The 25278-nt window shown below is 38.7% G+C and overlaps 1 protein-coding gene across 2 annotated transcripts in view; it reads left to right on the top strand.

The window, feature by feature from the left end:
- LOC116325502 (collagen and calcium-binding EGF domain-containing protein 1-like) overlaps positions 1-24684 on the top strand; it is a 36878-nt gene extending 12194 nt beyond the window's left edge. Inside the window, exons 1-10 of one of the 2 annotated variants that reach the window (XM_039612978.1) lie at positions 5191-5276; positions 17309-17361; positions 19007-19141; positions 19578-19715; positions 20680-20813; positions 21076-21190; positions 21476-21615; positions 22120-22155; positions 22495-22530; positions 23196-24684. In XM_039612978.1, the coding sequence (XP_039468912.1) occupies positions 5245-5276; positions 17309-17361; positions 19007-19141; positions 19578-19715; positions 20680-20813; positions 21076-21190; positions 21476-21615; positions 22120-22155; positions 22495-22530; positions 23196-23384 (1008 nt within the window). In that variant the 5' untranslated portion in view covers positions 5191-5244 and the 3' untranslated portion in view covers positions 23385-24684. Of the gene's footprint in view, positions 1-5190; positions 5277-17308; positions 17362-19006; positions 19142-19577; positions 19716-20679; positions 20814-21075; positions 21191-21475; positions 21616-22119; positions 22156-22494; positions 22531-23195 lie in introns of those variants that run through there. The other variant, XM_031746412.2, reaches the window with a different exon arrangement.
- The last annotated feature ends 594 nt before the right edge of the window (positions 24685-25278 follow it).

Raw genomic sequence — 25278 nt, 5'->3', positions numbered from 1 at the left:
GGTGAATGAGATGTTCCCGGAGGAGGACATCACCTCTGCTCAGTTCACATCCACATGACATTCACTCGCATTTCAAACTTTTCTTTCATTCATCACACTCTGAATCCATTACTGTCACTTGAACTTTTTCTATTTTTTATCTACTCCTCATGTTATCCCTTGACATATCCATCCATTCTGGCCCGTCATGCTTTGTTTTTTCTTTCAACCTTCCTGTGTCCTTCCTCCTAACATTTTATCATACTGTCTCCTATTTCCTTTTATCACATTTATCACATTTTTTCTCAGTTTCTACTTCCTTTCTAAGGCTCCTTACCCCTTCTTACCCCTTCTATCTATTCACTATCCCTCCATTCCCAACTTTTCTGTTTCCCTTATTGGATCAGAAGCATCAGAAACGTTACAGATTTCAGATACCACAAAAGTTTTTGTAGTCTTGCAAATCTGGGGGGCATTATGTAAATATGTGGGGGAAAGAGATAACAAATTGAGAGACCTGTTAACACTAAGCAGTATACGTGTCAAATGTGTTCTGACTTGTCATTATTTTTTAATAACATCAGTCATCCAAGTTGTGGTGATGAAGCATACTCAAGAAGAGCACGCAAGCTGATTTGTGTTGGATGTAGATTGGGGTGGGCAACTCCAGGCCTCGAGGGCCGGTGTCCTGCAGGTTTTAGATGTGTCCTTGATCCAAAATGGCTGATTTAAATTGCTAAATGACTTCCTCAACATGTCTCGAAGTTCTCCAGAGGCCTTGTAATGAACTCATCATTTGATTCAGGTGTGTTGACCCAGGGTGAGATCTAAAACCTGCAGGACACCGGCCCTCGAGGCCTGGAGTTGCCCACCCCTGATGTAGAGGGAACTTAACAAGATGTCAAACTGAGGAAAACAGGGACACCGACACATTAACACAGAAATGAGACAGAGAGAAGTCTAGATGAAGGAACTAAGGGATGCTAAGAAAAGAAATCAAGACACAAACCAAAACACAAGATTGCATAATGAAAGTCATCAGCAGAATACCTATAAAGTATATATAGCACAGGAAACAAACACTCACTGAAGTCATGATGAAGTTTACTAAAATTATTTACTAGAATAAAGAAACCAAAAGCAAATATGAAATCCAGCAAATATAAAAATCAAATTGAACTCTATATTTTCAATAAAGCATCAAACCAGCCTTAAAATATATTAACTTATATATTATATATTAACAGAAAACTCTTAGAACGTGATAGTGAGACTGCATGTGTTTTTCCATGTATTTATTTTTGGACACATTTTTAATTTACACATTTTCAAAAACCTGAGTAACACTTAATTCATCATCAAAGGCAAAGAAAGATGGAAAAAGTCACGGAATATGGCAACAGACAACATAACCGGATCATTGTGGACTGATGACTAGCATGAAACTCCTTATACATGAAACAGATGTGACGTTTGTAATCAGTATAAGTTGCACAGCTGTTTTATTTCATTATAGAATTGTTCTTATTGGAATCCTTTAAAAGGATTCAATAGCACTGGACAGTAGAACGGGCACAACTAGCTCTTTATCTTGATGGAGCTAATTCCTGATATTTTATTCATGTATAATTGAATAAAAAGAAAATTGAATTGGAATTTTCACATTTGTGTTTAATTTAGCGTTTTTCTGTTCGGTTATGTCAGAATCCACTTTGTACGATACTAATACCTGAAAAGCATCTAAATACATTTTAGCCATAAATGTGCTTTATGTTTACTTTGACAGGGTATTGTTTTTTTGCATTTTTTTACTTCTTCTAGACATATAAATCAGACATAAACATTTGGCAAGCCTTCAGCTATTGTCTGTGGACAGCAGCTCTCAGGTCTTCCAGTGAAACCGGTACATTTCCAGGCCCGAGATAATAAAAACCTAAATCATCTTCAGAGTTTGAGACTGCATTTTGGCAATGCAGTGTTTGACATGCTCCAGTCTTCTCAGACATAATTGGTTAGTAGAATTAAAATTGGTGTATGAAAATAGAAACCAGAAAACTCATCCACACAGAAGAAACATCTACATTGTGTGTGATAATAAAATAATAATCCAATGTCACGAGAAGAGCTGAAACTCAAATTCTTACGTAGAGTGCACTGAATATTTATAGAAGGAAATCCATACAAACTACTCCTAACAGTAATCTAGGCAAAGAAGAACTAAAAGACATGTTTAACAGTTTTAACCCTTCTTTTCTATAATTTACTGCAGTGACGACGATAGCACGTGTAACACAAATGTGGCGATGAAGAAAAAAACAGGCAGGATGCATCAGCTGTGCATGGTTGTAAAGAAAGCTGCTCTCTGTAGCAGGTGATGAGAAGCAGGAGTGTGCATATGTGTGGGCATGCCCACATGTTTTCTCTCTTCTGAGTGCTACATTATGATGTGTGTGGCTTGTATCTAAAGACCTACAAGGATCTGCATGCAGAGGTTCCCCATGCTTACAAGCCATAAAACAAGCTATAAAAAACCAATGATGCTAAAAAAAAAAGAAAGAAAAAGAAAAGAAACCTCTTTCTGCAGTTGTACTTTTTCTCAGTTGAGTTGAAATGTGCCATTTTTGAGGCAACTGAGGGAGTTCCATCCATTCTCAAAAGGATTCCCTAAAGACCTTATTGTAACTGATTGCTATATTTATTTTCTGTTTTCATGATGAATGTGCTGTTTGTACATGCTTTAATCATCAATCACAGAATAACTTATATTTCACCAGCAGGCCCAGTAGGCTTGTCTTTTAGTGACAGAATTAATTCGAAAATGGAAAAACAGTAAACAGTGAAATTAGGTGCTAAAATCCGTCATGTCAAACAGCAGGAAACTCCCTGACTGAAGAATGGAAGGAGGTGATTTAATTTCACTCTAAAACAGGTACAGTAATAAGGAACAGATGCATCCCTCTGTGTGTGCGTGTCGTGTGTTTGGACAAACTGTAGCAGTATGTGCATGTGTGCTTTGTAGATCTCTGGATTGAATATCACTACACTTGATACTTTTATGTGAGTAGCTGCCTTTGAATGATTGTGTGTACAGGTGCCCATATATGAGATCATCCTTTATGCTGGTGAGTGTGTCCATGAGGGTAAATGTTGTCTTAGTTTGTACATAGATGTATAGTTTCAATGAGTGGGACAAAATTTGCTAAACCGTAAACATATGTGTGCACATATTTGATACCTACAGAATATATGTGTGATTTCTGGTGATTTTTATCCTGAAAGAAAGGTACTGACAGCTCTGTTTTGAGCACAGTCCACATCACACATTAGATAAGGTAAAAATTACCCTCAAGCTCTTAAAATCTCAGAGAAACTCTCATCAAGTGGAAACAAATAGTCGACTGAATTCGATCCTCTTACAGGTTGTTTGCATTGCATCCAGGAGTCCACAGAGGCATCCTGTTCAAACTATCACTCACTTTTCTCCCTTTGGCGTTTTCTGTCTGTGTACTTTGGATGACGATCAACAAACCCCAAGCTGAGGGAACATTAACCTGTTCATTTTTCTCACACTGGGAAGCTATATGAGTTTTGCCATTTCATTACAATGAGAAACACCTTTTGTCAGAAAAAAAAAACTTTTATGATTCTTTGGAGTTATGCTTCCTGTGTTTAATGGAGGCATAATTGTCTTTGGAGGGCTTTAGACCAGAGTTGGACCTCCCCAAAAACTCCACTAATCATCTTCCATCTTCTTCTGATTAGTGCACACCTGAACGGCCCTCTGGACAAGCACAATGGCTGGTTTTTGGCAAACAATCTGCTCTAGATTAGCTCTGTTCTGCCCTTTTATGGCCACCCTGTCACTATTAATACCTCAACAAAACAAATCACCAGCCAATTGATAACAGACCGGAACAACATTGTTGTTGTGCTATTATCTGAATTCGACAAGCCCAGCTGTGTGCATGTGCCTGCGTGCATGAAACGTGTATTGTGTAGCAAAAAATTAATATAGGGAATGGTGGGGGTGTGGAGTTGGGAAGCTGCAGATACAGGACCAGAACAGTGATAAATCTTGCAATGCCTTCAAAGTTTTCCAACATCAACGAAGTCGTGAGGCCATTTAGAAGACCTGGAAGAACTTTTTGGTCTTATCAGTTCATTACTTTTAGTCGCTTGTCAGATTTTTAGTAAAAAGGTCCTCCTTAAGAAGCAGCTTTTTCCTGTCTGGCATGTAAACTCAACCAGACACATCATTATAAGGGGTCTGTCGTTAGCTTGACCTCACTGTTTAGCTGTTCCCTCACCCTTATCTCACACTTAGCCATTCCTCTTTGGTCCCTGGTTGCCCTTCTCTCAGAATTCCCGCCACTCTTTCTTACACTTCTTTTCATCTCAGTGTATTCCTTTCATAAATATGTTGAAATAAATAGTATCCATACAAAAAAATAAGTGTTACTTTTGATAGCGTCTCTCTCTTTGTCACACATAAAGCACTAGTCTGAGTTTGCCAGTCCACTGCTGGAGTTTCATTCACCTAAATTTCTGCCAGTATGCTAAGCCAAAATATGATACAGTGAGTAATGTGATGGAAACACATTGGTTTGGTAAATGACAATATTTCTTGTGGTCTCCCAAGATGCTTTCATGATGTGGGAAAGAGGCACTAACATCTGGTATCAGTGCGCCAGTGAGTAAATCAAAGACTTTTTGAGGTCTGAAACGTTACAGCTGCTACAAACACTGAAACGCCAACTGTAAAATTTTTGCCAATTAGAGGGATAGACGTGTTTAGCTGTTATAGAAATATCAATGGTGATCAATCATTTACTATTTAAGGTGTATGTGCTTTCCTGTCTGGCTCTGCTTACGAGTCAGAAACCTCTTGATTTAAATTTAACCAAGAAGCAAAAAAAACCCAACATTTTTTGATTTACATTTTGCTTTTGGCAGCATTTTAAACATTTACTCTGAAATGCCTCCATAGAAATATAGCTGTAAACATTCATAAACATGTAATTTTTCAAGTCCTCTTCATCTCCTTCCCCATGTGTTCTCCATTCAAGCTCTTTTTTCATGTCAGGTAAAAATGCCAAATACTTTCATGTCCCTGTAGACTTGGACAAAGCAGATCATACATGTGTCTGTCACAGAAAAGCGGCTCAGAGGGTCAGAGATGCCACATTCCTGCAGAGACACTGAGCCACGACAGGGTCACAAAGGCCAGAGACCACAGGCAGAGCCCCGAGACACTCTCATCAAGTGATGAGCCTTTCTCAGTCTCAGTTCTTAGTCAGGTACAGTGCTGTTCTTATTCAAACTCCAACAAGCACAGTCCAAATGACTGGAAATTGCTTTGCTCTGTTCATTTTGTTTTAAGATCATTTAAGAGTTAACAGCTGATGTTTTAAGAATGGTGATTATGGCTGCCAACATTGTAAAAGAGTTATGCATAAAACTGATGCAAAGATCATTTGAACTGCAACAAGGTGGGTTATTATTTTTTACATTTTTCATCTTGCGATGCTTATGGAGGTAAAACTTTCCCAGAGCCTGGAAAAGTCATTTATTGAGATTTTAAGCCAAGCTGAAAGTTGTTTTTCAACTGCTGTCACATCATTTTATTAAGTTTTGCTTTTTTTTTCCTTCAGACATTTACATAGATTTCAAATATGTGGTGATTTTATCTTGTGTTTTTGGCAAAAATGACTTGCTGTTCAGTGTCTGTCATCATTTCCAGATGAAAAAGAATCTAGGTAATTTTTTCTGGCCCTGAAGTCTGATGCATTTAATATTTAACATTTATTGTTTTTTTGCTGGGAAAGGAGGCAAAATATTTGTAGATATATACTATTTGTTGCTGCCAGTTTGTTTGAACAAGTGCCATGTTTGCTGAATTTGGAGGTCAGTTATATACACATATCACCACATTTGAGAAAAAGTGTCATATGTTAGTCACACGATTGTTATTTCCATCTGAATGAATTTGCATTTGGAAGTTTGGCCTCACTCTTGGGTACCCGTCTTTGTGCACACATGGAAATCAAGCTATAGTGAGAGCAAAACCCAAGCACAGAACAGAGCAGGTATCCGTGACAACAAGTATGATACTTAATGAATGTGTCACAATATGAAAAGAGTTGTGGTGGCCACAAAGCAGAATGTATATACAGAGCAGCTGTGGACAGGGCAGCTCAGCTTATCTCATAACTAACTGTTATATAAAATAGAATTATTTTGGATGAGCATAATTATAAAATGATATGCTAAATAGAAAGGCATCAGCTGATGAAGGCTACCACTGATACCACTGATATCAGCTGACCTGCTAGCATTATGGCTTAGCTTGACTTTGGGATTTGAACAGAGGAAAAGTGATTATCCGTACTTTACTTTGTTTTTATTATATTTTACAGGTTGGGTAAGAGTACTTTTTGTATTCTAGGCCCGTCATTAAAATTTGTCATGGCTCAGAGAATAGGCTGCGGTGGTGGTGGAATAATTAGCAGCATTGTCTCACGGCATGACCTGCCGAGGCTTTTCTGTAGGTAAATTTCAGTTTTAGGTTCTGCTACAATAAAAGGCTGGAAGACAAAGCAAATGAGTTCAGGCACAAGTGGCTGCTCTGAAATGATATGAGAATAAGAGGTAGGGAAATTTGAAAGACTGAAGCAAACTTTTTTATATGAAATCTTTCCCCCAGCAAAATGAAGCGAAAATCCCATGTTGCCTCATAACTGTCCCAGTCCTTTAACAACTGAGCACTTACTAACCAATTTTGTTTTGAATTAAAACCACAGTCCTTAGTTTAACAATCTGCCATGAAATTTGAAAATGAATCATGAAATTCAGGCCAGCAGTGTTCCAGGAAATCATGCATGACAAAACACCAAAATATCACAATGACATTGTCAGGTTAAGCTGACCAACTCGTCTGTGGTCTGAGGTTTTCTGTATGATGGCACAAAGTGCAAACAAGAAGTAAGGGACTGGTTTAGGAATAGTTTCACGTATTGCAGCAAGCATGTTTTACTTTTCATAGAATTAAGAGTTTGCTGCGGTTACTTTGTTGTATAGTGAAAAATTTAAGTAAAAAAAGTTTAAGATGTATTTTTTTTAAAGTGAGCCAGGGCAGGAGGAAGGCAGGAGAAATCATAGCAAATGAGGAGAGGTGAGGCATAACACAGGGGAGGAGAAGTGCAGGTCAAACTGTATTCTGGTGGAAGTGGCTCAGGCCTCCTGGGCTCCCAGTCAAAGCTTCCTCTGTTAGACCAGAGATCTGATGGTTCCCCTGAGGCCTGGGTCCTGGAAGTGGACTGGCAGAGCAAATAAACAGAGAGGACATGCTCGTGCTCAACACCTTCACATATGTATACTCACACGAGTTGAAAAGAACACACACATGCAATTATATACTAACACTAAGAGATGTACTCGTGATGTGGGCAACACCATGACACCTTCAGGGGGAAGCTGACGTAAGGACGGGTTTTGTTTAATTTGTGGAGACAGAGATCATGGAAATATTTCTGAAGGGCAAGTAGTTGGAATTGTCTTCATGTCTTAATTGTGATGCGGAACAATGGGCAGAAAAGTATGAACTTGTGTACTATGAATGTGCTTTCAATGCAGATTAAAAAACCCACACAAAGGGCTTATGGAAAGAACACCTTATAAAACTTTCTTCAAAGAGTTGAACCACAAGAAGACTAGCAACACATTGAAAAGAAAATTACAGATCTCAACAGGGAAAATGGACAATAGTGACTCTCAGAAGAATATATATATATATATATATGAAGATTTAAAGATAAATGTGGCTTCCTTCCAAAATTGTGCACTGTTGTTCAGTCTCATTGTGCTAATGTGCTTCAGTATAATTCATCATCACACCGTTATACACACCACAGCCAGCCAAGTTTCTGAACTGCCTGAGACTTGCTGAGTAAATAAATCATTTACATCACAGCTGATGCGCATGTTGTAACATAGTTGTAACACATATATGCCACATCAGTAAGCAGCATCCATCAAAATGACAAGATGTACACACGTATATTCACACATTAACAGTCTCTTGTCGTAGTATGTCAAGGGGCTGTTGACCTCCACTGAGCTCCACTTCCTGTGTTCCTCCAACAACAGCCCCAAGAGGGAGAACTCTAAACCAACAATAACCTTCATCCATGTCTTTAAACCTCTTCGTATCAATGTCCACCTCCTTTATTTTTATTTCTTGGTATTTCCTGCCACATCTTAACATCTGCCTCAGTTCATCCCATATCTTGGCACTCTGAGGCAAGATATGGGAAATGAGATGAGACTCATTTCCAAAGACAATGCTAAGGCTTATTACCTATTCTTCCCTGTATAAACTCTGCAAAACAATAGCACTCAATTAAATGAAAAGCACTTGTAATGTACAGTGACTGGAGCAAAATTAATGGTAAGTGTCATACACACTCTGACCTCTTGTCAGGACCACTGTTCTCTCTATGTGCTACAAGTAATATCCTCTGTAGAACTTTCCCACCTGCAAATGCAAAAATAAATCAAGGTTGGATTTAAAAACATAACAATGAACATTCCCCTCTTGGAAGGAGACCCCTCGCTAAAGTACATAATCTTCAGTGTAAAATGATCCAGCCCCAGGCCTGCCTCTGGAAACTGTCCTCGAGTTTCTTCCAATGCTACCATGCTGGTTTTGGCAACAGCTCCCACAGCAGGCTGGGATCCTACATGGCCGTGCCTGTACCCCTTGCTGGGCAGGAAGCTGACAGGTCAGCCACCCACAGCAAAATTGACTGTTTGGAGAAGATGGACAGAACCTAAGTTTGTATGCTATAATATGGAGAACTTATGACATCCTGGAGGTTGCATTTAAACAAAGCTAAACTACCACCAGTCACCGTTGAGTCATATATTTTTTTTAAAATAGATTTTGCATTGCTCTCTTTTAACCTCCAAAAATTAACAAGAATTTGGGGAATCTTGTCTGCAGGATCTGTGAGTATCAATCTCAGATCATTAATCAAGGTCTTTTATTGGATAAGCACAAACCATGTAGTGCCCAATCGAATTCCAATGATTTGTGTATGGTAATTAATTGTCCTCTAGATACACAAGCTGTCAAAAACAGCAGCCAGCTGTCATAGTTAATTACATCCGCACTGACAGTATATCAACAAAAGCCAAAAGAGGCTGCCCAAATCCTGTCCAGACCTCTCTATCACCCATGTATTTTCTTAATACTACTAATTACAAGATAAAGTATTTATATTTTATTGTAGACTTGGAGAGCCAGAAATGTCAGTAGCGTAGGCCAGCTAACACGAAGTAGTACGTGTAGGCCTGTTTGTGAGTTGCGGGTGAACCGGGGTCATAACAAGGCCATGGGTTCCTTTAGGCTAACTTCATAGGGCAGAACAGATAATGAAAACATCCAAATCATGCCGCGCCTTTAATATAAACTTTTCTATCCAACACACTAACAGTGGAAAACTGATCAGTTTATTCCTAGCTTTCATTAAAAAATCTACTGAACACTGCAGTGTTGTGGCTGCTTATTTGTTTTAGTAGATTCATTGTTTATGACTGTTAAGAAAACACTTGAAGAAATGCTATTTGCTATTTTTTCAAGAATATTATGAAACTGTACTTTCATCTGTAATTGTGTGCTTTCTTGGATACAAGTAATAATACTTATTGGCAATTAATGTAAGTGACATTTTGATCGGCTAAGGTTACTGTTCTTCTGGATTCATTTTGTTTCCCTCGGTTGTGTTTCTGTATCTGATGTGCTTATAATGCTTCTGTCTTTGTCAGAGTGTTATAAAATTGTGGAAGCTGAAAGGGTCCATAACTGAACTCTTGTGTGCTGCAGGCAATGGTTCTAACCGGCACAGCTCCTATCACAGTAAAGAGATAAACTATCACATATAAACAGTCTTCTTCAAATATAGATTCAGATAAATGAAAACCTTAGACATTCACATCATTTCCACACTTTAGCAATGCCTGTAACAATGCCCGCATGAACATGTTTGGCAGTTTTATTTTTTACCATCTTATTTTAGCACACGAGCATGCTGTTGGTGATCCGGTAGTAGGAAGCCCACAAGTTTTCAGGTATTCAGTACTGGAGTACATTTTACTAGCACTGTCACCTCACAGCAAGAGGTTTCTGGCTTGTAACCTACTGGTCTGCTGGAGCCTTTCCGTATTTTCTCCCACTGTCCAAAGAGATATTTGTTAGGTTAATTTCTGATTCTAAATTGGCTGCATGTAAAAATGTAAGAATATGTCTCTATTTGTTGGCCAGCTTCCCTTGACCATAAGTTTGACAAGTGTTTAAGAAAGTTGTTGGATGATCAAGAAGGTTACTGTGCTGTTGATGTCATAGTTGTTTACAAGTCATGTGACCTCTGTCATTGCATTGCTGCTTTTTGTAGGGCTAAAGGAACATTGAGAATATTGCTAAAGTTGACAGGATTAATTTTTTGAGGTCCAAACGGTCCATACATGTGGACACTGTTGCTTCCTACTCTGGACACAAGCTCTTGTTAAAATGGGACACTTTGTGTTAAGTTACATTCTTTGGGAAGTTGTTGTGTCCCCTTAATGGTTTCTTCATAGTATCTGTGGGAAAAAGGAGCATCATTTGAAGTTCAGCAGACAGCTGGTCCTGATTGACACCGCAGTTTAAAGGTTGTTGTAAAAGGTTGTGACCATTCCTGGCCTCAGCAAGTCTTATTGAGGATGGAACAATATTCATCTGCGTGAACTGAAGATAGAAAAGGTAGACACCTCATCAGGTTTCTTGGCTGGAGAGCAACAGGAGGCCAGCATCATCTCAGTCTGAGCAGATGAGAGACGGAGACAGACTATGTCAACAAGTAGTAATGCTATGGAGCATACAAGGGCTGATAGCACAGGCTGAATATAAATTGACGTGTTTCAAATCATGGATTGACTATAGGGAGAGTGAAGCAAAGTGCACTGAGAGGACATGGAAAAAAAGCGGAGAGGGTGCTTGCTAACATCATGGTTTGGTTGGCTTATAAATCCTGACTGACATTAAAAGGCTGCACCATTACTGGATGGCATCCAAGCCCTCACACAGACTCTCCTGCACATAAGACCATATATACACATGTATTCTATATTCTCACAGACCTGAACATGCATGCTTAACATTGTCTGACTTTTGGCAGGCAGATCCCGACATTTTTTCTTTTAATTAAATGACACTAATTGCTAATATTTAGTGCCAATATAAAACGTTTCTAGCCAACAAAATTACACTACAACTTCTAAAACTATTATATATAATGAAGAGAATGAGAAACACACTCAGATTCCCAGCGCACAAACCTTTACATTCACACACACAAAGCTCAGACTGATTCCAGTTTAATGGGGTGTGTTTTAGAGGCTGTGTCATGCTGACCGACATACTTTCACATTCCAAAACAAAAACACACGGGTCACTTCTTCCTCCACCCTCAACTTCTTGTCCAGACGCCTCAGCCTCCGCTGTCCCACCCACCAGAGACACCCAGGGGAGAGCTGCTCAGACTGACATGCTGCTTGTACATGTACAGTTTACAGATGTGTAGTGAGTTCAGTTAGTATTCACTATCGCTGACCAGATTCTATTCCCATTCAGATTTGTTTTTTCTCCGCACATTTATATCATAACTCCTCAAATACAACACACACATCAAAGGTGATGGATATGCTTCAGTGAAGACTGACAAACAAGGGCTTGATAGAGAAGTTCAAACATTGTTTACGTTCAAAACTAGTTCCATGTGACATAGATACGGAGAGAGAGGGTTTATGAACATCTTAGGCCATTCAACAAGTACTTGTGAAGTGCTCTGCCAACATTTTATAAACTCAACTGTACTTTACAGATTATCAGCACTATTAACATGAAAATATGTTTTGTTATGGAATTAAATTAGCATAGTCAAATATACTTACAAGCAGGTAAATAATGTGCAAAAAATGAAATTTAAAGACATACCATTAGATGAAATATAAAGGACACAGTACTGGAGCTAACCCTAGTTTTTTAAAATTATTTTATAGGGAAATATTCAAGTCAATTCAATTTTATTTATACAGCACCAAGTCACAACAACATTTGCATGAAGGTGCTTTATATTGTAAGGTAGACCCTAGAATAATACATACAGAGAAAAATCTAAAAATCATATAGCCCCCTATGAGCAAGCACTTTGGCGACAGTGGGAAGGAAAAATCCCCTTTATACAGGAAGAAACCTCCAGCAGAACCAGGCTCAGGGAGCCTGCCGCGACCGGTTGGGGTGAGAGAAGGAAGACAGGATAGACGACATGCTGTGGAAGAGAGACAGAGATTAATAACAAGTATGATTCAATGCAGAGAGGTCTGTTAACACGTAGTGAGTGAGAAAGATGACTGAAGAAGAAATACTCAGTGCATCATGGGAATCCCCGGCAGCCTACGTCTATTGCAGCATAACTAAGGGAGGATTCAGGGTCACCTGGTCCAGCCCTAACTATATGCTTTAGCAAAAAGGAAAGTTTTAAGCCTAATATTAAAAGTAGAGATAGTGTCTGTCTCCCGAATCCAAACTGGAAGCTGGTTCCACAGAAGAGGGGCCTGAAAACTGAAGGCTCTCCCTCCCATTCTATGTTTAAATACTCTAGGAACAACAAGTAAGCCTGCAGTGCAAGAGTGAAGTGATCTAATGGGGTGATATGGTACTAAAAGGTCATTAAGGTAAGATGGGGCCTGATTATTTAAGACATTTTTTGTGAGGATCAGGGTTTTGAATTAAATTCTGGATTTAATAGGGAGCCAAAGAAAGGAAGCCAGTATAGGAGAAATATGCTCTTTCTTTCTAGTCCCTCTCAGTACTCTTGCTGCAGCATATGTGCAATCATACATGGAAGTATATAAGTCACCAACAGAGCTTTTACAATTCTAACAACCCTGAAAGTCACTATGACCACCTTTAATCTTTTGAGCAAGCTTTATTGTAATTTTTTAAGTGGTCTTCAGGAATGGTTCTCCAAGCTTCTTGAAGGACATTTCAAAGCTCTTCTTTGGATGTTGGCTGACTTTTGTTCTGTTCTTTGTCAAGATGATCCCACACTGCCTCAATAATGTTAAGGTCCAGGCTCCAAGCAGCCCAGTCGATGACTGGTAGTATTCCACTGTGTGTTTTTCTATCCAGCTAAGCTTTTACTGGATTGGCAGTGTGTTAAGGATCATTGCCGTGCTGAAAAATGAACCTGTTGCCTATCAGATGCTTTCCAGATGGTATTGCATGGTGAATAAAAATCTGATGATACTTTCCCGCATTTCTAATTCCAAACATTTTGACAATGCAGCTCCAAACCAGGGGAGAGCCACCACCATGTTTTACAGATGGCTGTAGACAATTACTGTTGTACTTCTCTACCGACCTCTTCTGCACATTTTGACAAGGATTTGACCCAAAAATGTCACATTTGGATTGATCGGTCCATAAGACAAGTTGCTACTCATTTTCAGTCCAGTTATTATATATTTTTGCATACCTCAGCCTATCCTTGACCTCCACCCTTACAATGAGACCGTTTCTGATGAGGTTTTGTTGAACAATAGATGGATCAGCTGAAAGGCCAGATGCAGCTCCCAGGTCCTCTCTCAGGTCTTATCTGGATTTCTTTTTCCTATTTCTTCAAGTCAGGACTTTCAGGTACTGTTCATCTTCTATAGATGGTTCTTTTATAGGCTTGCCACTTCTCCTTTTGTCCCCATTTGCACCATTTTCTCATTTTTTTTAAGGACCCACTGAACACCATGCAGAAACAAGCCAGCATGTTTGGCTTGTAGCATTTCAGGCATCATCTTATTGGTGAAACAATTTTATGTTATTCCTTCCAAACTTGCTTCTAGTTTCAAAGCATCTATATATCAATTATGAAATTTATTCTTTGCTAAGTTGACTCTTATGTGTAGACAAAACATTAGTTAGGTCCATTCATTTAGGTACATACCTCTTTTTTTCCCTATTATATTAAGATAACTCATGACACGGCACACATTTGTCAGTTTTTTTGGTTTGTTGTTGAAATGAGCAGACACTGGAATTACACTTCTACAGCCACATGCATATTTGTTTATACACATCTGCACAGAGAAGGGTGTTATGGGTGGCTTATGTTAAAAGAGTTGCACACACAACTTGCAGTTTCACCAGCAAAAATTGGCAAGCAATGTGATTGTTTAGTCTAATTTGAGTTCAAAGTTGGTCTTTAAAGAAAGACGAGAACAAAACTGATGTTGGGCTATTGGTTTTATTGTGTTAACATGTTATTATTGCCTAATTAGCACTAAAAGCAGTAAGCAGTCGATGCTTATGGGAATGCAATTAGTTGGTCAGGTAGGAAGTGGTCCAGGATTTTACCCTGTGGGGAATATGAACAGCTTCGCTAAAATTCCAGGGAAAAACATCTGCAAACAGGGTGAAAGTGTGCAGTGTGTCAAAGCCATACATGTAAAGTTCATAGTGGCTGTTACGGTCCCTAAATTACTGGCTCAGAGGAACCAATAACCTACGAGAAGCCACAAGCTGGTGGGAGTTCAAAGCAAATTTAATGATGCAAAAACCAAAAACAAATAAGGGAGATGGAACCCCTAGCCAAAACAAACAAATGAGAGAGAAGGTCTTGAACCAGCCAAGTACTGCTTCTTTGGATTCTGCCTTCTGTCCTAAAATAAAAAATACTCAACAGTCAATGATTAACACCACAACCAAAAACATGTCTGCTGGTAACTCAGCTAATAGCTAACAAAACAAAACCTGTAAAAACAGCTCAGGATTAAAGCTGACACTGTGGTGGTGGTGAGCCAGACACTCTACTCCTCTGGCTTTCAATATGTGATCGTCAACATGCACAACCAATGAGAGAGAAAGAGCACATCTGAATGAACAATGATCAAGACAAGAAGAATGTAGCAGAGGAGGGAAAAACAGTGGCTAGCATAACACGTTGCTTCATACTGTAGCAGTTTAAGAATTATTAAATTGTTTCAAGAAGAGAAAGTGAAAGAGTCATAAGATTTCAGAAAGGTTTTCAGGGTGAGAAAGCATAGAGGGGTGTGTATAGTTTTATGCATGCACTGGCCCATTTCTTTTCTTTGGTTATGTACCATGTTTTCCTCTACTTTTACAAACCTATGGAAACAAATAAATAGGGTCGTTAAGCCATATGTGTAATCCTAAATTACAGCTGTTCTAAAGTTGATCAGAACCAGATCTACTTTAATCTTCAAGCTAAATAAACTTTTTAGCTGCTGTCATGCCAACGATATAAATCCAAGAAACCCTCCTGCTCAGGCGCACATCTGCATCACATTAGCCCAACTTAGATCACTGACTGAGTGATTGATTGATGGATTGACTGACTGATTCAATGAGTGACGATCTTCATCTCAGTATTCACTTTCCTTTCTCCACCTCAGCTCAGAGCCTGGCTTTATACATCCCTCTCAACACTCCAAGCTACAGGCTGCAGATTAAAGCCACTCTCATCTGGATCTCATCAGTTTAGGCTGGCCCCACTATTTTATAGGTTATTTTTCATTCAAGAGAGAGGGGGGGGGGGTCTCATAGTGATTTAAGGTTACACTGCATGGAGGCTGGAAGAAAATAAAAGCAACTTATTGTCTTGAGGGGACCTTGAATGAAGCAGCATGCTAAATCCCCTCCGGTAACAGCTTGTAGTTTTCGGGATAAAAGTTAGGAATTCATCTGTGTTTTTTCAAGCATGCATGTGTGATATTTGTTGCATGCTGTGCTGCTAGAAATTCTGAGCCACTTCCTCTGTTTTTTTCCAGCTGTGATGCTTGTAACATGTGGTGGATTGTTGTGGGATTGCTGAACGAGTGTCATTTCCAAACACCCTGAATCAAGTGTGAGAAAATTTCTTGCCCAATAATTTTTGTGCAATGCTGACTTTAGGGAAGAAATGCATCTACAAGACTTTTAGGAGTTTACATCACAAAAGTAGACTGTAAACAATGTTTCCAAAGTTTTTTTGTTTGTTTGTTTCAAGTTTATTCATGGTTTAAGTACTGTGACTAAAATTCAGAATAAGAAGTAACTGTAGCTTGTTTTTAGCTACTTTTTTTAAACTGGAGTGAAACTGAGAAACAGACCAGTAGCCCTCAGGCAGCTTTGACAATCTGCTGACAAATGAGTTAGTTGCTCATTTGTCAGCAGATTGCCAAAATGAGCTTGAGTACAATGCATGTGGTTACAGTGACACAAATTGAAACAGACTGTGATAGAGAAATGGTGAAAGTATCATCAGAAAAAAAATTGACTGAACTTGTGCAATGTTCACAAAATATGTCAGAAGTGCTTTAGTATATAGAAGTTAGTTACTATTTTTCCCTGAACTAATATGCATTTAATTTTGGGTTTATTTATTATTGCAATAGTTAGTTAGTTGACTCTAAGTCTATTACTATTTGTAAAGGATGGCCTCTCTCATTTCCAATACTGTTTTGATGCAGGTTAATAATGCGTATAAACTTCTCTTTACTTTTTAGTGTTTTACTGCTGCTAGTGCTGAATGCCTTCCTCTAAATGATGATGTGTTAGTTGTCAGTGAGGGTGGCAGGATGTCATTGTTGTCCTCACTTTTATCTTCAGCTGCACTTATACATTTATACACTGTTTTAATACTAAAACAGTTGGCTCGCGGTGTACTCTTTCCAAATATTTTTTACTTTACAAAGTTCACATGAACAGCAACAAACTTATAAAACTGCAGTGCTGAAATTATTCCATTTAATTAAGCCTTCTGAAGCAAAGATTTTTTGACTTTACTAAGCAGATTTTGCTTCTCAGCTCTTTACTAATTAAAATAGCCATTTCTACTTGATGGGCAACAAATCACATTTGCATAGAAAAGTGCATCATGCAGGCCTGTTTTTGATGCATGCAATGCGCTACACAGTTAAAATGCAGATTCATTACAACAGTTATCCTGTTTTTGCTGTTTCATTTACCACTCTGTAATTGTCTGATTACGTGATCCAATATGTAACAAAGTCAACATCAACTGAAACATTTGGTTTCACTGTAGAAGTGCTGGTTTGCAGACTTTTTATTACATATGAAGGTTTTCTGTTTCTGAGCAAATCAACATCTGGCTATGGCTATTTATTTATCAGACATATAACTGTGGTATCACTCTTCTCATGTATAAAAAACTAAAATAAAATGGCTTTCCCAGCTGATCTGAAAATGGTGTTGATTATTCTCCTTTTTTTCTTTCAGGAGGAAATGCTGTAAAGGGTTCAGGTTTGTGATGGGCCAGTGCATACCTGAAAGTAGGTAAACTATTTGCTCCATCACATAAGTTTTGCTCATAAACTCTCACATCTGGATCCACATGTTTCAAATCTGATGCAATTTTGTTTTCCTCTAAAGCAGTTTATAAACATAACAAACTGTACGAAACATAATGTGGAACACCTTTGTCAGTTTAGCAGTCCTTTCATACAGCTTGTACACTCCAGTCACCTGAAACAAACGGCACATAAAAAATAATATGTCTTGGCAAAGACAACTGACAACTGTGATTTTCCATAACAAACATCTGATTCTTGTGAAAGTTGTCAGCTTTCATGGCCATTATCTCATGGGCTGGTGAAAAGCATTGATAAACAATTTAGTTTCTTTCTAAAACTGTAATCCTGTACTTCCAGATGGTAACAGTGATTAGTATCAGCCACTAGAAGGTGCTGTTCTTCCATGACCCCATGAAGGACCGATGCATTGTTAACCCGAAAGCTTTCCGAAATTATTTGGGAATAGCTGATGTATAAGGAGACACTGAACGCAGACAATAGATACAATTATATCTTTAGTACATTTCTTACAGCAGGTTAAAATTTGAACTTCAGTCAACTTGAGCAACAATAAAGTTATAATAAAGTCTATATACAAAAATAAAATAAAATAAATCAGTGCATACCTTTGTTTCACATGTCATTAAAATCTCCAAGTGCTGTGGTGCTTACAGCCCCAGCCAGAGGCTATAGGTGAGGCACAGAAGCCCTGAGAAGAGATAAAATAACTGTGCATTTTAATGGTTCAGTTTAATGGTTCCTTTGGCCCCGTAGCACACAAGTTTAATGCAGTCTGATGTAGGATTTCAGTTATATTCTATACTAAATACCACATCAACTACTCTGTTGAAAATCTGACAATACACTTATCAGATGAAATCCTAGACTTTGTATGACTAGTCGCAGGCTTAAAGATAGGGTTAAAGGCTCAGTCATTCAGGAGGAGGTCAGAGGAAAGCTGCTACTCCATCACATTGTATGGGGCTGGTTGAGGTGGTTCCTGGGTGCCTTTTAGATGAGGTGTTTTGGATATGTTCTACCAGGAGGAGACCCTGGAGCCACCCAGGACATGCTGGAGACATTACGTCTCGTGCCTGGTTTCCTTGTTTCACCCTTAGAAGAGGTGAAGGAGGTGTTTGGGGAGAGGGAGGTCAGGGTGTGTCTGCTTTGACAGCACCTCCCACGATGGAGAAATACATATAAACAGCAGAATAACAAGCAAGCAACTAACTCTAGGTTGCAGTGGCGTATTTAAACTCCAACATTCATTGTGATTAAATACTGTAAAAGGTGCAGAGTCTGCACTGATGTAAGGTTATGAAAAAAACCTCTTGTCCACAGCTTGTTTGTGTTGAATATGGAGGAAACTCCAGATAGTTACATATCTGAGTTACATGATAATATTTCAGACTGTGTCAGTAATAAAGATAATGAAATGGCTTGCATGGAAACTTTGTACATTACTTTGTAAATGTTTTGCTTGTGTTACACCTATCCTACTGTGATATGTGTAAACCCTTTTTGAGATGTTTCTTTACTTGATCTGAAACTCTATGAATGAAACAAAGCAGTAATGAGGCTGTATAAAATACTCACGTCACACACTGTTGGCTTCTCTCTATAGGCGTGGATGTGTGTGCTGCATCACCTTGCGAGCAGCAGTGCACTGATAACTTTGGACGAGTTGTCTGCACATGCTATCCTGGGTATCGCTTTGACCGAGAAAGACACCGCAACCACAAATCTCCATACTGCCTGGGTCAGTTTTCATTATCATTATCTCTGGGAAAAAACAATTAAATATGCTTTTGGCACAGGCTATTTGTCGTTCACTGCACCACATTTCTTTATTCTTGAAAGTGATCCAAGTAACAAGTGTGGTGTGGAACTAAACAGGTGAAATAGCTCCCTCTTGTGGTTTTGTGCAGCAAAACATTTTCTCTCGATTACCATCAGCTTTCTGGGCTTAGACCAGGACCTAAAAAGCTCTTAATTACATTTAAGACGTCAAAGTGACTTTCATCTTTCAAATTCTACAATAAAAGATTAATCTGAAAACAGACAAATGGACAGAAATTACTATGTGTAAGTGTAGGAATTGAAATAAACATTCAAATTTTACTTGAGATTTACTGTAAACTAACTTTATCTCTACCACTCGCTTCCTCTTTCTTTCTCTACACAAATATATACAGACATTGATGAGTGTGAGGCCCCAGGCAGCAGTCTGTGTGACCACGAGTGTGTGAACACAGTGGGCAGCTTTGAGTGTCGCTGTCGCAGTGGTTACATTCTTGCATCGGATCAACGCTCTTGCATCCCCATACACAACTGTAAGTGTCTGCGCCACGGTAACTGATCATCGCATAATTTGAGCCTTACGGGGTTTTTTCTTGTTTGTCTTCTATTTTTCCCGCTCTGTTTTGTTCATTTTAGTCATAGAGCACTTTGGTCAACCTTTGTTGTTTACAGATGTGCTTATAAATAAATTGACTTGACTTATATCGCTGTAAACAGAACTTATAGCAGATTTCTTTTCAGCCTTTGGCTGTTTGAAATAAGATATTGCTTCCAGCTGGTGGTAGGGAGGATTATGTTATAACAAAGATAGATGTGAGATTTTATTTGAGGTTGAATAGAAGAAGGTTGTTTGAATAACTTGTAAACTGTGAGTAGATGCATGACCGAAGACCCAAATTTAGGATACAAAGCCAGAAAAAGTAAATGAGAACAACCCACTTTATTGGCGGATGCAAAAAACAAAAACAAAACAAAAAGAAATTAATTTTTTATTAAAAATAAAGAAAGAAACACAAGGTTAAAAATGAAAATAAAACCAAACCAAAAGCAGGAGCATGAGGTACAACAGGAAAAACAAACACAGGGGAAACACACTGGCAACTAATAGAGGGAAGACGGGAAGATATAAACCCAAGGCTGAAAAGACGGAGATCAGACACAGATGAAGGCAAAATACAGAAGAAATAACTAGGAAACATGGAAGGAAAGCAGAGACTGGAAGTTAAGGCACATGCAACACACAAGTCAGAGCAATTACCAAAATAAAACAGGAAGTGGAAAAACGGAAGTTAAAAATTAAATGACAGACAACAAAGAAAGTATGAACACGAAAACAAAAATCAGTGAACATCAAACCACAATTACAGTACCTCTTGTGGTGGTATTTAAGCTCCTATGAATTCAAAAAATTGACTGAACTTCTTTTTTTTGTTATTTAACTAAAAAGCATGCAATAAGGTTTGAGAAAACACTTTTTTCCTCTTTTTTTTCTTGCAGTGAGTTCATCGGGGAAGTCAGATACCTTGATGAGTTCTGGTACCTGCTCATTCACCTGTCAAGATTTTATGAACATGAAAAATAGTTTACTGCAGCTGAAACTCAAGCTGGGAAATACACACTCACCCAACCAGGTAACACCTTTATGTTATAGCAGTTAAACAAAATGACTGAATCAAGTATTCACTTATGAACTCTTTCAGTCAGTCAGTCAGACCATTTATTGTAAATGATGGTGGCTAAAAAGTGAGCAAGACTTAATAGTTGCAAAAAAATTGAGTATGTTAAAGAAGTTGTTCAATAAACTGCAAAGAGCAAATGCAGTCAAACTGTGTTGGACCACACATCTGACCTTTAAATTCATTTTAGTTTAAACTTTCTTCTATTCTTTTGAAGGTACCTGGCCTGGCCAACAGCAGTAATAAACCAAGTCTGGGGCGAGCAGGAAAAAAACCTGATGGCCCGTGCCTTTCTGGTCTTCCTGGCCCTCCAGGAGCTCCTGGTGTCCCAGGTAATATGAAACTGATGGGAATCTTAGAGACAAAATGACTCCTAGCTACAGACACAGTATTACAGGGGAGAATATTTTGGCTAGGTACCCTTTTAAAAGATTTACTGCAAAATAATCAAATGAAATGTTCAGAACAAATAAAAACAAAATACAAGAACAAATACTCTAATACTCTAATTTCCATTTATTTTTATTTTATTCATGCTATAATATTTATTATATGATTTATATTATTCTGATGCTATTCACTCTTAAAGGTTAATATTTTTCTTCTGTCCCTACCAGGACACCCAGGGCAACCTGGAATGAGAGGTGACCTTGGGGAGAGGGGCCCTCCTGGACCTCCTGGCCCTCGGGGGGACATGGGACCCATGGGTCCAGAGCCTGACCTAAAGCACATAAAGAGAGGCCGAAGGGGGCCAGTGGTAAGAAAAGAAACTGACACCATAATTTAGGTGTTCTTACAGGCTTTACCTCCCACTTCAATCAGCTCATAAAGCCAATAACCCTTTTCCACTGGCGCAGTGACATGACCGGTGCTGGGACACATCCAGTTGTGTCTTGGTATTTGTAGAGAAGTATTATTAATCCATTTCCAGCGGATTAGCAACCAAATCCTACAAGTAATGTTGGCAGCATAAGTTGCTATTTACTATGAATCTGAAAACTGTACCTGCAGTTCATAAGTCTATTTTTTTGCAGTAGAGCCTTGAATAGTCACTGATATCAGTCGTCACTACTTGGAACAAGCAAATTTGTTTTGCCTTGAGAAAATCTGTTCTGTGTCAGGCACCAGTACTGCAGCAGTGGAAAGAGGTAGCTCAAAGATGAATAGATGAACTGTATGATAATAGTTTAAGCAGGCCACTGTTGCTGTGATTAAAAGAAAACCTGCTGTTCTTAAACCCATCTCTCAATCGTTTATACAGGGACCACCCGGGGCGCCAGGAAGAGATGGATTAAAGGTCATTATGCTTTTGTATGCTTTTGTGTCACCATCGCCAGTCGCCATCTTGTGCCTGTCTGTGTCTGTCTGACGTGCACACTGGCTCACACATTTCAAATGCACTGTTACTACACCCTGCTCTGAAAAGCAAACTTAATGACGTTTATTAGTTTGTTTGTTTTTTTAACTGTTTCTTATACCGCCTCTCACTATTCTGACATTTAAACTCACCACCGATGCTCTTCCCATGCATGAAGCTACAGTACACCCTGTTGTGAGTCTTCTTGTTCATGGAAGCAAGCTGAATACAGTTTCAAAGGTTAAAACTCAATCGGTGCGTGCTGTTTCTCATCTACAGGGTGACAGAGGAGCTCCAGGTCCCAGAGGCCCACCTGTAAGTTATTATAGATTTATGGATTATAACACAATATATCAATGATAGGCATAGCCACTGTGAAATCACCTACTTGTTTACGAAGCCCTGGTGTAAAGCTTTAGTCTAAGCATTTTAGATGCTGGAAGTGATCATATTTGGATAAGAGGGTTAAAAAAGCAAAGTCTGGCAAGGTTGGTTAACAAGCTGCATCCATACACCTTGTGTGTGCATCAGTCAAACACTCAATACCTGCTAATAAGTGCAATGTAACATAAAAATAACATGCAAAAACTTTATCATGAAAACTGGAACACAGACATTTTGGAGAGTCTGTTGTACAATTAGTCCATATTATTCATCTGATAATTTCACTAAACATGTTTTAAAAGGAACAAATGCCACAAACACGGGCAAAAGGTGGTAAATACTAGCAGACAGCTACTTGCTAAATCCCTTTGTGGCTGCAACCCCATAGATTTAAGTCTAGAATAAATTTAAAAGGGTGAGCTTACAGCTGTCATGAAAAGGGTAAACTAGTTATGGGGGCTAACTGACATTTGGAGTAATGATTTAGTGACCATTCAAGGAGCTGCACTGTTTCGGGGCCTTCAGCTTTTCCTTCATTTTCAGGCTGCATGTGCACAATTAATTAACTAACCAATCAATTTCTCATCGTTCTCTAGGGTCCACCTGGCTCCTTCGACTTTCTTTTGCTAATGATGGCTGACATCCGAAATGACATAATCGAACTCCAAGAGAAGGTGTTTGGGGAGCAGCGGGGAATCTCTCTGGACAGTCCTCCTCATTCCAGCGGGGAGGCAGATTTTGTAGAGTGGGGCTCTGGAAAAGGAGATCACATGCTTAATACCTGACGTCTGATGTCCACCTCAGAGTAACAATTACTTGATCCCAGCAAACAACATATCAGTCCTGACTCTTTGTTTAGAGGATACCAGATGCTGGTGGTCAAAGTGTTAGCATGTACATAATTTCTAACCTCGTGGCTGGGATGAGCCTTGCTTGAACTCTCAACAGTGGCACAGACAGTAAAACAGAGCAACCTAAAATTTTGAAACCTGATGCTTTGACCACCGCAAGCGCTGTTTTGCTGCCTTTCAAATGGATGTGAGAGTGAAGGGTGTGCGTGCAGAACATGGAGTGAGAAAGATGCCGCGTGAGCCTTTATGTCTGAGTCTCTGAGCTGTGCCTCTGAGCAGAACCACTTCAAACGACTGACTTTATCGTCTACATCTCTTCCTGTTCCTGAGTCTGTTCACGAAAGCTCTGCTGTGCCACTCACAGTTTGCCTCCAGGGCACTGGTATGAGGACTCAGGCCCTGCGCTGTTACCCTCCTCAGCACCTGCCTGTGGCATCCAGCCAGGAACTCTGACTGTGCAGCTAACCTCTGAGGGGGTCTTCAGAAAATAAAGATATATGAGTATGGTATTGTTAAAATTGTAAAATTAAAGAAGCTCAATTTTAATTAAAAAAAAAATTAACAAATAGAAGTCACCTGGTATGTACCACTTAGAAATAATATGAAGTGATATAAATGATTTTAAAAAGTTAAAAAATGGACACATAAAAATCTCTAAACTCACTTGTTTAATGGGTTCATTATGAACATATTCAAGAAGAATCCTGAACATTTTTTAAAATTGGAGGCTGAGCCAGCAGGACAGACAAGAAGACGGCTGGTCATTTATTTTATTTTATTTCATTTTATTCTATTTTATTCTATTTTATTTTATTTTTTAAGTAAATTATGAAAAGGGTAAACTCAGTGCTTGTCAAGGCTTGTCTTAATGCAGTTGTTTTATAGTTTTCAATTTGAATTTGTTGTCCATCAGTTTCAAAAGATGTAATAATTAGTTGGTTTTCAACAAAGCATGTAGCAAAAGTTACAGAGGAGAATGAGAGCCATGTTAAAAAAACATCTATATTACTGATTATTTTGAGAGTAAAGTCAAAATGTAGAGATTACAGCTGTTGTTTCAAGACAACCTGCCACAGCTGCTATACTCTCTACAAAACGCCTTGCTAGATGAGTTAGTGAAACAAACTGATCAGTCATCTCATCGTGTCTTGTGATACAACATTCATCCTGTTTATTGTAACCATTGATACCCTTGCATCTGTCCACTGCCAGCCATTTAATTTAGCCAAATCCACTCTTCTGTGTTTGTGTGTTTTTTTCCGTCTGACCAGAAGCAGCTTTCTGCACTTCATACTGATCACTATACTGTGTTTATGTGCTAAAGGATTGATAATTTGTCTACAAAGTGCATTTCATAGAGGGTACAGCAGCCATGGCAATTTGTCTTGAAACAGCAACTATAATCTCCACATTTTTATATCTTAAGGCACATGCAACACACATGATAAATGTTATATAATTTGATACTCCTGAGGTTTCAACCAGATTTCTAGGAGCAACCAGGAGCAGTTGCTATCAGCATTTATCCTAATCATGTGAAAATGTGAACACAATTTAAAATGTGTCCACTTTTAGTACTTTACAATCATTTGAGACTCTAGTATTTTCATCTGGAGGATTTTGGTGCTGAATAAATGTGCATAATAATAACATAATAATCACTGATTCAGTTTGATAAGACAAGCTGAGGGTTTTTGTGCCATAAATGAAATAAATAAGTAATACATTCCTCTCTTAACAGCAACTGCCAAGCAAAAGACACAAATTTATAGCCCACACCCATACTTTTCCACTTTATGTCCCAACGGGATTGGAGCCTGTCCCAGAT

Source organism: Oreochromis aureus, linkage group 1 (genome assembly GCF_013358895.1).
Source record: "Oreochromis aureus strain Israel breed Guangdong linkage group 1, ZZ_aureus, whole genome shotgun sequence".
In the NCBI taxonomy this organism is placed as follows: domain Eukaryota; kingdom Metazoa; phylum Chordata; class Actinopteri; order Cichliformes; family Cichlidae; genus Oreochromis; species Oreochromis aureus.
Note: the sequence above shows the minus strand (reverse complement) of the source record. Positions and strands in the feature narration are given on the sequence as shown.